General features: G+C 37.7%; 1 protein-coding gene across 1 annotated transcript; it reads left to right on the top strand.

Moving 5' to 3' along the window:
• Nucleotides 1–100: 100 nt before the first annotated feature.
• LOC306869974 (ankyrin repeat domain-containing protein 13A-like) lies at nucleotides 101–12,385 on the top strand. Its single transcript, XM_079416965.1, has 15 exons — nucleotides 101–1,188; nucleotides 1,874–2,009; nucleotides 2,420–2,544; nucleotides 4,002–4,047; nucleotides 4,145–4,288; nucleotides 4,551–4,740; nucleotides 5,590–5,656; nucleotides 5,812–5,893; nucleotides 7,314–7,375; nucleotides 7,926–8,056; nucleotides 8,189–8,346; nucleotides 9,357–9,497; nucleotides 9,681–9,856; nucleotides 9,940–10,001; nucleotides 10,540–12,385. The coding sequence occupies exons 1-15, from the start codon at nucleotides 1,081–1,083 to the stop codon at nucleotides 10,733–10,735; spliced, it is 1,824 nt and encodes a 607-aa protein (XP_079273091.1). The 5' UTR covers nucleotides 101–1,080; the 3' UTR covers nucleotides 10,736–12,385.
• Nucleotides 12,386–13,438: the final 1,053 nt, after the last annotated feature.

Below are 13,438 nucleotides of genomic sequence, written 5' to 3'. Positions count from 1 at the left end.
GAGCGCGCGCGTTCGGAGTTAAATGCGTGCATGCATCTGCACTGCAGCCTGCTGTGTGTGAAATAATGTATGTCTGTAGCTTGAAATTAGCCTCTGTCATGATGCATTAAAAACTACACTACGGAAATGCTTGCCAGCAACCCATCAGATCGCAGAAGAGTGCCATCTGCCCTCCCAGACCACACATTTGAGTTTACAGGGACGATAAATCAGCTTTCTAGCGCTGCCTGACACACAGTGGACAGACGCGCCACTGCAACGCGTACGATATTTGATCAATTTATCAATCTATTCACGTGCCGTGAAGATTATATCACGATACATCATATCAAATGTGTAATCCTATTTATATTTGGAACATAATTATAAACCTAAAAATGAACCAGACGGTCGTAAATGAATCGAAGGCATAAAGGATCTTTATAGCATGCTGCATTCGTTTCTGCGCATGCGCAGAAGTCATTAATCACCAGCCGCTCCTGATGAGCTAAAGATCATTTAAAACACACAGGCGAGCCAATTATTTATTACGACATTTACTAATATTTCATTTGAAAATATTTTCGTTTCATGCCTAAAAAATAACTTCTCTTTACGAATACGCAAAATTCACTCTTTGACTTTACACAATTTCGCCATATTTTATAGGACGAACACCCCTCCTTTTTATTAAATGGTTTAGTCTGGCGTCGGGCTCGCCCATTTCAATAAGAAAAATAATTATTTTTCCTTTACCTATTTGTCATATACAGCTAATTAGGCTCTTATTGATTATTTTATATTGTGTACATTATTTATAAATACAACTAAATGCAATAGGGTTTGGAGGAGAGATTTGTCAAATGACTGGAAACACCCCCACCCGAATAGTTTCAACCTGCCACTTCCTTGTTTTTCAAAAGTTTATTTTGAAAAAAAGTTGGTTGCGTTTTCGGCGTCCCCTTTACTAAAATCCACCTGTTTAATAGGCAGAGCAACTGTATATATATGTGTATGAAGAGCTTTGATGGTTCATGACAGTAGCTAGCTCGCAGGCTGGCTCTTGGTTTTGGAGACACGGAGAGTTTGAATCGAGCCAGAATGCTTTCGGCCACCGCTGCCAGCGTCGAGGATTTCAGCCTCAGGTTTCCACTGCATGCCCTGGTGTGGGAGAATGACTACAGGAAGCTGGACAGAGAGATCCAGACGGTATGTGTGTGTGGGAAATCCGTAATGCTGCTGTATGTAGACTGGTGGTGCTGGTGCATCTGAATCATTGGACTGATGAGATTGCATGACATGCTTGACATGTATTTAATAGTCTAAAGAAATTGGAATTGGTATATTATTTGATCTTAGTGCAAAATGCTTCATCAGCTTGCCATCCACTTGTTAACCACAGCCCTGCTGTATGCCATTGCACTGGAGAGCTGCTGAGCATCAATAAAGCTTCATTTTACTGCACCAGGCTGTAGATCACAGCTTTGTTGGACAAATAAATAGATAAGAGTAAGCGCAATAAATAAATGTTAATTCAAATAAATAGATGCATTATACATCTAGCTAAAAACCATAGTTTCACACACATTTGTAACATTTATTTAACAATTACATAATTTTTCACAGTGAATTATGTCTTTATTCTTGTAAATATATAGCTACCTTTCAAGTTTTAGGATTGAGTCTTTCACCCTAGGGTGATCTTATTTGAATGTCCATGCCATCTGAATGATTGAATACCGCTGCTATATATGACAGGCATCATGATGATCGATTCACTGGAACACAGTTGCATTCCATATTTTCATTTTCGTTTTTTTTAAGAGCAGCGCCCTTGATTTCTGGCACTTCTCAGTTTCCTGACTAAGATATGAGCTGTTTACACTCCTTTCAGAGTAACATTGAAGAGGTGGATCCTAGGGGCCGGACGCCTCTGCACCTGGCCGTCTCACTAGGACACTTGGAGTCGGTGAAAGTGCTGCTCCGACACGGCGCAGATGTTTCCAAAGAGAACGAGAAAAATTGGACAGGTGAGAATAATAGAGTTTATGAATTGCACATTAGTCAACTTAGTAGGTCTTTGACGGTGGTAAGACATCACATAATTTTGCAGTATCGCCATGGCAGTCTTTGAAGTAAATTGCATTGGCCCCCGCAAGAATACCATTAGAACTATAAAGACCACTTGCACAGTTTTCCCAGCCCGTGAAAGCGTTCATACCTCTGGTCTGGCTTTTCCGGGATGTGATGTATACTCTAATGATCACCTCCTAAAAGACACTTACTGGTCATTTAGCAGATGTCTTTTTAGTCCTGTGTGATTTAGAGTGCACTATATAATAGAAGCTAGTATATTTACCTTTCCATTACAAGCCCATATTCTATATAAATACCTAAAGGTGCAGTTAAAGCAGATGTCTGTGTGTTGTTGCATGTACAGTGCTGCAGGAAGCAGTCAGCACAGGAGATCCAGAGATGGTGCAGCTGGTGCTCCAGCGACGAGATTATCTTAAAGCCTCCACTGCGCTGGGAGGTGTTCCAGAGTTACTGTGCAAGATCCGAGAGGTGCGTCTTTCATTTGATTTTGTTCATTATTTTGGTGAATTTTGAGCTGGTATTGTATAATATATAAAAGTTTGGAGATGGTAAGATTTTTTTTTTTTTTAAGGCTGCATTTATTTGATCAAAAGTATAATAAAGACTGTAATATTGTGAAATATTATTACGATTTAAAATAGCTGTTTTCTATTGCAATACGTTTTAAAATATCATTTGTTCATGTGAAAGCTGAATTTTCAGCAGTCTTCAGATTAATATGCTGATTTGCTGCTCAAGAAACATTTCTTATGATCAATCTTGTATACAGTTGTGCTGTATACAAGCACAACTGTATACTGTGCTGTATACAAGCACAACCTCTCCACCCTCAATACCACGACTGAGGTGCCCTTGAGCAAGGCACCGAACCCCCAATTGCTCCCCGGGCGCTGCAGCATGGCTGCCCACTGCTCCGGGTGTGTGTTCACGGTGTGTGTGTGTGTGTGTGCATTTGTTCACTACTCACTGCTGTGTGTGTGCACTTGGATGGGTTAAACGCAGAGCACCAATTTCGAGTATGGGTAACCATACTTGACAATACGTCACGACTGCTGCTTAATATTTTTGTGGAGACCGTGATACGTTTTTGTTCGGGATTCTTTAATGACTAGAAAGTCTAAAAGAACAGCATTTTTTTTTTTAAATGGATGTCTTTTGTAATATGTGACCCTGGACCACAAAACCAGTCATAAGGGTGAATTTTTCGAAATTGAAATTTATAGATAATCCGAAAGCTGAATAAATAAGCTTTCCACTGTTTGTTAGGATCGGATAATATTTGGCTGAGATACAACTATTTGAAAATCTGGAATCTGAGAAAATCTAAATACTGAGAAAAGTATTTAACCAAAACGTTTTGATACATTTACAATAGGAAATTTACAAAATATCTTCATATTTTCAATGATTTTTGGCATAAAAGAAAAATCCCATACAGTGTATTTTTGTCTATTGCTACAAATATACCCCAGCGACTTAACGCTGGTTTTGTGGTCCAGGATCACACTTTATAAACCTCTTTATTGACACTTTTGATCAGTTTAATGCATCTATGCTGAATGAAAGTATTAATTTCTCTAAAAAAAATTCATTTATTTAGCCATTAAAACACCCATCCTTTGTGTTAACATCAAAGGCATTTTGATATTCATAGGTGTGTTATTCCTTAAGCAATCAACGTGACTTTTTTCATTCGTCACGAGTGTTTTCTGTTCTAAGGACACATGTTAACTTTTGTTTTACTTTCACTATTCACTGTTTACAGCATATATGCTTTCTTACTACCTAACAATTTGCCCTTTGATGCTATTTGCAACACGTGGAAGCCAGAGTGGTGCCTGACACTTGTGTTGAGAGATGCGTTGAAGCCCTGATGTGAGTCATGTGAAAGCGCCTAAAGTGTAATGAACCTCTTTTTGTCCTAGTCTCCAGATTTCTACATGGAGATGAAGTGGGAGTTCACTAGCTGGAGTAAGTGCTCTTTTTTTTTTTTTTCACCTTTTCAAATCCTTATGGCTTTATTAGGCCGTAGAATGATCCTCATCTGCTGCTTTTGCTCTGGATCCAGTTCCTCTCGTATCGCGTGTGTGTCCCAGCGACGTGTGCAGAATCTGGAAGAGTGAGGCCTGTCTGAGGGTGGACACCACCCTGCTGGGCTTTGAAAACATGACCTGGATCAGAGGAAGAAGAAGCTATATCTTTAGAGGAGAAGGTTATTTTCTCTGCCTGTTTGCATGTTTACAATTGCTTTATTTATAAAAAAAAAAAGACTAGTCGCCCGTTCTGAGCATCTGTGGTGTACGAATTAATTTGGCAGTGGGGCTCTAGCAAACATGCTGTGAATTCTTCTGAAGCTTACAGGAATTTCACATTTGTATGTTTACTAATGCACTTTATTTGAGGATAAGTGAAATGCCTGATGTTTATTTGTGGTTGATCAGTATCATGTGGACTTTGCATGTGCGTTCTCCCAGACAACTGCACTGAGCTGATGGAAGTTAATCACGAGGATGAGGTGGTGGACACTGAGCGCTTCGATCTCTCCCGAGAGATGGAGGACGTCACGCTGGACTCCATGCATCCCGCCGAACAGGAAGTAGCCAAGAGGCTGACAACACCCATTGTCAACACATATCTGGACACAAAGAACATTGCATTTGAGAGGTATGGCGCCTTGTATACATCATAACATCTAATAAATGTACTACCATTCAAAAGTTTATGGCTTTAATGGTTTTGAAAGAAGTCTGTTATTGTCACCAAGTGTGTTAGTAGATGAAAAACACCGTAAAGTAGTAATATTGTGAAATATTATTACAATTCAAAATAGCGGTTTGCTATTTTAATATATTTTAAAATGTAATTTTAAGCTGATTTTTCACCAGCCATTACTCCATATCTTCATACTATACTCTCATTCCGGCGTAATAATCAAGGAACTTTGCTGCCGTACCATAACTATATCGTAACTACTTATGATATAGCTGGGGACTACTTTCAGGCGCTGCGTAATATCATTGCGCCTGCTGTATATAGTTCCTAGCCATATCGGCCTAGAAAATCGCAACTTTTCATTTTCTCTCAGTCTTAGTACACGATGTAACTACAGAAGAGTAAAGCTTTAAATAGGAAAAATATAGAAACTCTTTGGTCATTTTTGAGCGAGATGCTAATGGTCTAATCTGATTCAATGATCTATGCTAAGCTAAAAGTGCTATCGCCAGACCCGGAGATCGGCTGAATGGATTCAAAAACGGTAAAACTCAACTGTTTAACTCTTGGGGAGTTGTAAAAATGAGCCTATTTCCAAAAAAAGTGGAGTGTTCCTTTAAAAGAAGGCTTTCTGACCACTCGTTTTTTAATTGTAGCATTTATGAAAAATGTCACACATAAACATCCATGAACATTGTTGCACACTAATTTATTTTTTATTCACAGAAAACATACAGAAAAAACACAATTGCTGCTGAAAATAAATCAAACATGCTATTAAAAAATGTATTATGTGCTCAGGTCTAAATCCGGTATCTGGGGTTGGAGGTCAGACAGAACAGAAGTAGTAAATGGATTTGAAGCCAAGGTACGCAAATGACCAGCTGTTTGTGAACTACAGTACCAATAGGAATCACTGGAAGGACAAAAAACTGTTACAGAAAGTGTGACTCTCTTTTTATAGCAGTGAGTTTCAGAATAAAGCAGTCTTTGTCCTGTGGGTGATGATACTGCTTTTGGCAGGTTTTTTCCGTGAACAATGTGAACGTTGTGATTCGCACCAGGACGGAGCACCTCACAGACGAGGAGAAGGCCAGGATAAAAAGTAATTAACCCACTTTAAGATTTACACTATAAATATCATACCCCTTTTCTACCAAAATGGTGCTGGTGCTCGACCGGGAACTGCAAATCTCTCTCACAACATCCCTGTGTTCCCACTTGAGTTATGAACTGTGATCTAATTAACGTTATTACAGTACATAACTAGTATAGTAGTAACTCTAATAAGTTTTGTTTTGCATCAGCCTTGCAAATTTATCGGTTTCAGATTGTAGGGATCAGTTTGAAGTAGGGATGCACAATATTATCGGACTGATATCGAAATCGGCCGATAATGACTTTAAATGTAAATATCGGCATCGGCCTGACATGCAAAATTATGCCGATATGTCTTGCCGATAAGGGGAAAGGGTTAACTCGCATGTGCTCAGGGTGTGCTAGCGATTAGATCACGTCAGCAATGTGGCTCATTCTTGAAGCAAAGTTTTGTCTGAATGATGAATAGATTGACTGTTTTGGATCGCTGCATTTAATGTGTGAAGGCATGTACAGAATGACGCGTTCGGTGTGGGATAGAGTAAACAGTTATAGCACAAGCAGGGGCAGCAGTGACAGCCTCCCCCAGGTCCTAATGCCCGTTCGGTAAGTAGTTTTAATAGTAGGGGCGCTGTTGGCCTACTTCTAATTAAATTAAAAGTAAAATAACCTACACAAATAACATTTAGACTGTGTTTCTGATTAAATAAAGCAGTAATTGATGTAATAAAATAAGTATATTTTGATTTAATGGTCAGAAGCTATAGCTTACATGAAAAAAAAAAATCACAAACATGACACTTGTAAATTAAATAATTTTATATATACTGATTTATTCATTAATGTGTAACGTTTTATTTTTTAAACAAATCATGAGCTCTAAAAGATTTTCAGAATTTTTACAACTCTTGTTTTAGACCATCTACAAATGTTAAATCTTAAAATAAAATATTAGGGTTAACACTGCATCTTTCTGGGGGAAAAATGCAGCGATTGATATAGTTGATTTATATTTATTTTCAAAGCGTCAATGTACTGTTAAAAAACCTTTATTATTTTTTATTTAATTTTAATAAATAAGTTCTTGTTAAAAACTAACCAAAATTAATCATATTTTGCTTATAATTTCTGCACAGGAGAGACTTGGTGTTGTTTCCAAACAAAAGGAAATATATCGGCATCGATATCGGCCAAAATGAGTTGAAAAATATCGGCATATCGAATATCGGCAGAATTCCAATATCGTGCATCCCTAGTTTGAAGCCAATTTTCTTGGCCATAATGGCTTAACTGGCAATAAAACACATGAAATAGTTCCAGATTGGGCTCCAGCTCTGTCAGTGGTACAGGGTAAATAGTCTGTTGCCTGGAGTTCCCCGTTATGTTAACTGATTAATATCAATTACTGATGCTTTTGATCTCAACAGGTGAAAGGAATGTTCTGGAGTCTTTACTCGGGACGGTAGAACAACAGATCGGTGCTCAAGGGGTAAGCACGCAAAACAGACGCATTGAATTGTTTTCTTCTGAAGTATTTGGGCACTGCAGTCACACTTAAAAATGTATTCATGTCAATGAATTTGATACAAAATTTTAAACCAAGTGACATATGCAAACAAATGTATGATATTTTGTCATAAACAAAAAATTAAGCATATCAGAAACAAGACTTTTAACAAAAACAAGTGGGATGTATAGTCCGTTCTTCTCATTCGATGAGGATCATATCCCACCAATGTTTGAAAACCGCAAATTGTCCAAATACTTTATACATTTTCTATTGATTTAGAATTTGAAACCTAACAAATTTGCTTTTGTGGAATATTTTGCTTGAATAGTACTACTGTTCTTTTAAACGTGTATATATAATATTTTGATATTTAAAAAAAAAATGTGTATAATAGTTTGATATTTTATCTAGATCAAACACATTTATAATTTTTTTTAGGTGTACATTTATTTAAAAAAAAGCATCGAGACACTTGTGTTTTACAAAGCTGGAAGGATTCTGTACTGATTATTTCTATACATGATTACAGGACATGACTATGGAGTATGCCACTGCCACGAACCCCACAGCTATTACTCCAGAGGAGTATTTTAACCCCAACTTTGACCTGCAGGGCAGAGACATCGGTCGGCCCTTTGAGCTCACCATCAGAACACAGAAGTAAGGCTGACCCAACCTCACACTACAATTATTTTAAAATAAGAAAATAATTAAATATAAATAACCAATAAATTACACACACATATATAACTGAGGAAATGGTTGAGTTTTTGTGTTTCGACCCCCTCTCAGGTTCAAAGGCACCCTGTGGATGAGCGAAGAGCATCCTCTGTCTCTGGTGGAGCAGGTCACTCCCATCATTGACCTGATGGCTCGCACCAGCACTCACTTTGCCCGACTCGGGGACTTCATCAACCTCAGGTTCCCCCCTGGCTTCCCTGTGAAGATCGGTGAGTGAGAGGAACAAACAGCCCTACTACTCAGTTCTGAAATGAAACCCTGTCCAGCATAAAATTTGCATTTGTAATGTAATGCATCAGATTGAATATTAACTCATCTAACCTACAACAAAACCGCATGTACACTCTTAAAATTCAACTAAATGTTTGCAAATTGTGTATGGAAGAGAGTTTAGCATTAACTAATCTAGCTGTCCTGCTCACAAGTTTCTCAAGACTGCTTTTGTGTTTCAAGTCTGTGGTCTTTAAGGGAAACTTCATAAAACTTACATTTGGTAGAAGGGATATATTCCCTTAGTTTTTCACCTTGTCCAAAAACTCTAGTGAACCTAGTCAAGTATAGCCAGGCAGGGAAGACTGATACTGATTGTGTATATTTCTTGTGTGAATATGCAAGACCCATGCCTTTATGCACGTTCTGAATGACCTCCCTTTCCATTAAACATATGTGACCCTGGAGCACAAAACCAGTCTTAAGTCGCTGGGGTATATTTGTAGCTATAGCCAAAAATACACTGTATGGGACAAAATTATAGATTTTTCTTTTATGCCAAAAATCATTAGGACATTAAGTAGAGATCATGTTCCATGAAGATATTTTGTAAATTTCTTATCGTAAATATATCAAAACTTTATTTTTGATTAGTCCTATGTATTGCTAAGAACTTAATTTGGACAACTTTAAAGGTGATTTTCTCAATATTCAATATTTCTCAGATTCCAGATTTTGTAATAGTTGTATCTCGGCCAAATATTGTCATATCATAACAAATCATACAGCAATGGAAAGCTTGTTTATTCAGCTTTCAGATGATTTATAAATCTTTAGTTTTGTTATATTTTGTGTTTGTTTTTTGTTTATTCCAACTCCATGCAGATAGATTTAAATGCTGACATGGCAATAAAAATAAACAACTAACTAATCTTGTGAATGGCTTTAATGTAAGACAGAACTTGCCGCTAACTAGATCACAGGTTTGATTCTGTTTCTGTTTCTTCAGAAATCCCTCTGTTCCATGTGTTGAATGCCCGCATCACATTTGGAAACGTCAACAAGTGCAGTACGGATGAACCGTTGGACTCCGACCAATCAGCTTCTACACCCACACCTACAGAAGAGAAGTGTGACAGCCAGGCTTCAGGTTTGGAAATATATTGATTCCTCGTCTGTTGCAGGATAAATAAAAATGCACAGAAGACCCGTTAACGGTCACAAACTCTGACCTCAATTCATAGTTGAAATGAGTTATTGGTTTGTTGACCCAGCAGGGAAATGTTCTAACATGAATGTTAAATGCAGTATGTTTCACTTCCTGCTCCTGCAGGACCTGCTCCATTCAAGGTGTCCCCATCTGTGTTCGTGCCACCTGCGCACTATCACCACCGAGGGGGCTACCGCCACGCCAACACACGCCAATACAACCCAACCAGTCATGATGAAGAGCTGCTCCAGTATGCCATTCACCAGAGTCTGCTCGAGTCCAGTGCACTCAACTCACAGGTCAGAGAACTTCCTGTTAGTGCATTCTGTGCATTTCTCGATGATGTCTCTAATATGCAGTCTGGCTGGCTGTTTTGTTTTAGGACAATTGGAGTGATTCTGATGGACAGGCAACACAATCCATGATGAATCGGTTGAGCGATGGGTACTTTTCATGTTTCCATATATTAATTTGTCCAGGGGCACATACCGTTTTTTATAAAGAAAGTAATATTTTTGTAATACTTTTAAATAGAGTGCATTATATTGATGTATAAAGACATTTATAATGTTACAAAACCATTTCTATTTAAAAAAAGTTATTTTAAACTTTCTATTCATCAAATAATCCTGAAAACAAACTGTTTTACCAAATCAGAATATTAGACTAGTAGAAAATTTGATTTTGAAAGATCATGTGACACTAAATAATGGATGTTGAAAAATTAGCTTTGGCATCACAGGAATAAATGACCTTTTAAAATGTATTAAAACAGAAAACATTTTTTTTACATTTTACTTTTATTTGTATTTTTGATCAAATTAATGCATATGAAATTTCTTTCAAAAACATTTTACAAAGTCTCACTGACCCTAAACTTTTGAGCAGAAGAAAAGTATGGGTAGGGTGATCTTTCAGGATGCTCTCGGTCATTCCTTGTGTGCATGTTCTTAAACCGTCTCTTTCTGTCACAATACCACAGGTCTGGGTCTGAAGGAGTTTTAGTAGACCTTAGTGACACCACTCCCTCAAGCCCTGGCTCCACCTCCAGCCCCGACTCTGAGCTGCGATTGGCTATGGAGCTCTCGACCCGGGCACAGGAGGAGGTGGAAAGGACAAGGAAGGAGGAAGAAGAGGAATTACAGAGGATTTTACAACTCTCCTTAACAGAAAAGTGACCGAGTAAGATGAGGGAAGGAAAGAAAAAGGGAGTTCCTGTTATTGCCATAACCATTAAACATTTTTATTTATACCCTTCTTCAGATTCACGCAGTTCTCTGTAGCCACTGACATACGACTTCGCATATTTACATATTCGGTTTGCAGCCAACATCCGAAAGTTTCTGCTTCTTTGAACAATAAGCAAACATTTTGTTTTGTGATCACTCATGCATTTGACTGCATTTTCCCACTTTCTTTTCCTCCTTCAAAGAGGTGATCATGCATGTGTTTTTACAGGAAATCCAGTGCTGCTTTCGTAAGATTACATGGTCCTTGAGTTTGCACGTCCTGACAGTAACGACTAGATAAAGTTTTGATGGAAAGGAAGGTTGTTTTGCATTAACATTAGCTTTAGGTTTATATTAATACTATATCTCAGGGTTAAACTGATATTCACCAGTTGTCGGTTCCTTTAAAACCATTTTATACGCAGCCAAGGGAAGTGAAAGAAATGAATGTTTTACACAAAGCAGTAGGACCGTACCATTTTCAGCCCGTGTGCTGTTGTCGGTAGACAACTTCTGACTGAAGCATCTCTACCGTAAAGGCAATAAATCACACCGCTGTGCCTCACCGGAGTAAGAGGCACTCATACAGACCGGGATATTTCTGAAAGGGCCTGTCCGATGTAAGCCAATACGCCTCAAGCTTTTAGTCTGCCTAATTTGTAAAATGATACAATAAAACCGCTTAGAGTATGTTGTAATGCAAAGAATGAATGTGCCAGTACTGGGTCACTTTTCTGGCACCAACCAAACCTCATGCTACACAAAAGGACTAGGGGAATGTGTGACAGCTGTTTTTGAGTGTGGTTGGACAGCATAGTTTGCTAAATGAGGTTCTGATGTGGTAAATGAGGAAGAACCTGCCCTGCTCTGTTTGGGAATCTTTAGGGAATCTCACGCTGTTCCTTCCTGTTGTAGCTAACAGTGCTATTTATTTTGTCAATGTTTTTTTTTCTTGATGTCTTGAATGTTCTTTTGTCGACTTCTTTCTGTAAGTGTTTTTTAGAGCTTTGTGAGGCTCAAAAGATGTCTTGAGTATTGACTTACAGCTTGCAGTATCTCTCTCACTATTTTTTGTATGTAGCTTGAACCGATTTTTACCATATCTTCTGTCACCTCATTATATGTCATATATAATTGCTTTACTCTTCTTGTAGCGAACCAGGATCTGAGGATAGTGGCAGCCACAGTCTCACATTTATAATAGGGATGTTTTATATTAACAGGATATTGATTTTAGTTTCCTGTGTTTATTCTTATGCTGCATTTAAATAACAGAGTAGAATAAATCAGATGTTCTGGCTACGGTTATCCACATATCATGATTCCTGGACACAGAATTCCATTTCATTCTTTATTTAAAACCTCATTTAACTTTTGGTATTTGGGTATAAGTCTTAACTCCAACTAATTGCCAAAATGTCTCGGATCAGGGTTGGTGTTGATTCTCGGTGAATTGTCATGCTGCAAAATGCAAGAGAAAGCAACCTCTTTAAGCATGTTGAAGAAATCCTGAAGGCATTTGTAAACTGTGATGTATATTTGACACGCATACATACACATACAAAAAAAGTTTTTACTTTAATAAAAGCACTTTATTGACTTTTTGACACTTCATTAACTGTGTGACAGTTGCATAGCAATGGCAAGTCAAATAATTCAGGTACAAAAGCAGTCAAGGTGGTCAGATCAATTTCATCATAAAATCTAAGTTATAAACATGTATTTTTAGTTTAGATTTTAAAAGTGGTTATCAGAATATATGAAACTTCAAAATTGGGAATATATCTTGCCATTAAAACATGAAATTGCTTTGTTATATTTTTATTTATACTAAGTAGTATATACTTTATACTAAAGTAGGGGTCACCAAGTTCTGTCCCGGAGGGCCGGTGTCCTGCAGAGTTTAGCTCCATCCCTAATTAAACACACCTGAAGCATCTAATCAAGCACTTACTAGGTATACCTGAAACGTCCGGGCAGGTGTGTTGAGGCAAGCTGGAGTTAAACTCTGCAGGACACCAGCCCTCCGGGACAGAACTGGCTGACCCCTACTTTAGGTAATGTGACAATAACTAATAGAATGACCCCTGACCTAAGGGGTCTGATATTTATGTCTTGTGCCTCATGAATTTTATTAAATAAACCAACAGATGGCACTCTTCTAATGCATACCTATCTGTGTCTTTCTTCTTTTTTTAATTATTATGTCTTGAATGCTTTTTGTAATATCTTGTTTTCAAAAACTTTATTGGAAGTATTTTCCGGACTGTATTTAAAAGGAATTGCAAACTGTATTCATGGTTAACCGTGGGAAGGAAAAGAGACCCAGAAAGACCATTAACACATTTTCCTTGAAGATATTTGTGATGGATAATATGGAAGTATTATAACTAAAATTATAATTGCAAGTTGTATTTGCAAGTGTCTTTTCAATTTGTGGACGCAAAAATTGTGACAATCCAATGTCCAAAATGACACCAATTATAGTAATATTATTGTAAAAAGAGAGTATTAGAGGATGTGGCACAAAGGGGTCTGATAATTTATTAGCCTCATACACTCATACCGATGTGGTGGTTGTTGATTCATCCAAAGATACACTTTCCCATTGAGAAATCTTGCGTAATGTGACATTTCTTAATAGGCCCCTGT

Source organism: Barbus barbus (genome assembly GCF_936440315.1).
Source record: "Barbus barbus genome assembly, chromosome: 5".
NCBI lineage: Eukaryota > Metazoa > Chordata > Actinopteri > Cypriniformes > Cyprinidae > Barbus > Barbus barbus.
This window is presented reverse-complemented; position numbering and strand designations above follow the sequence as displayed.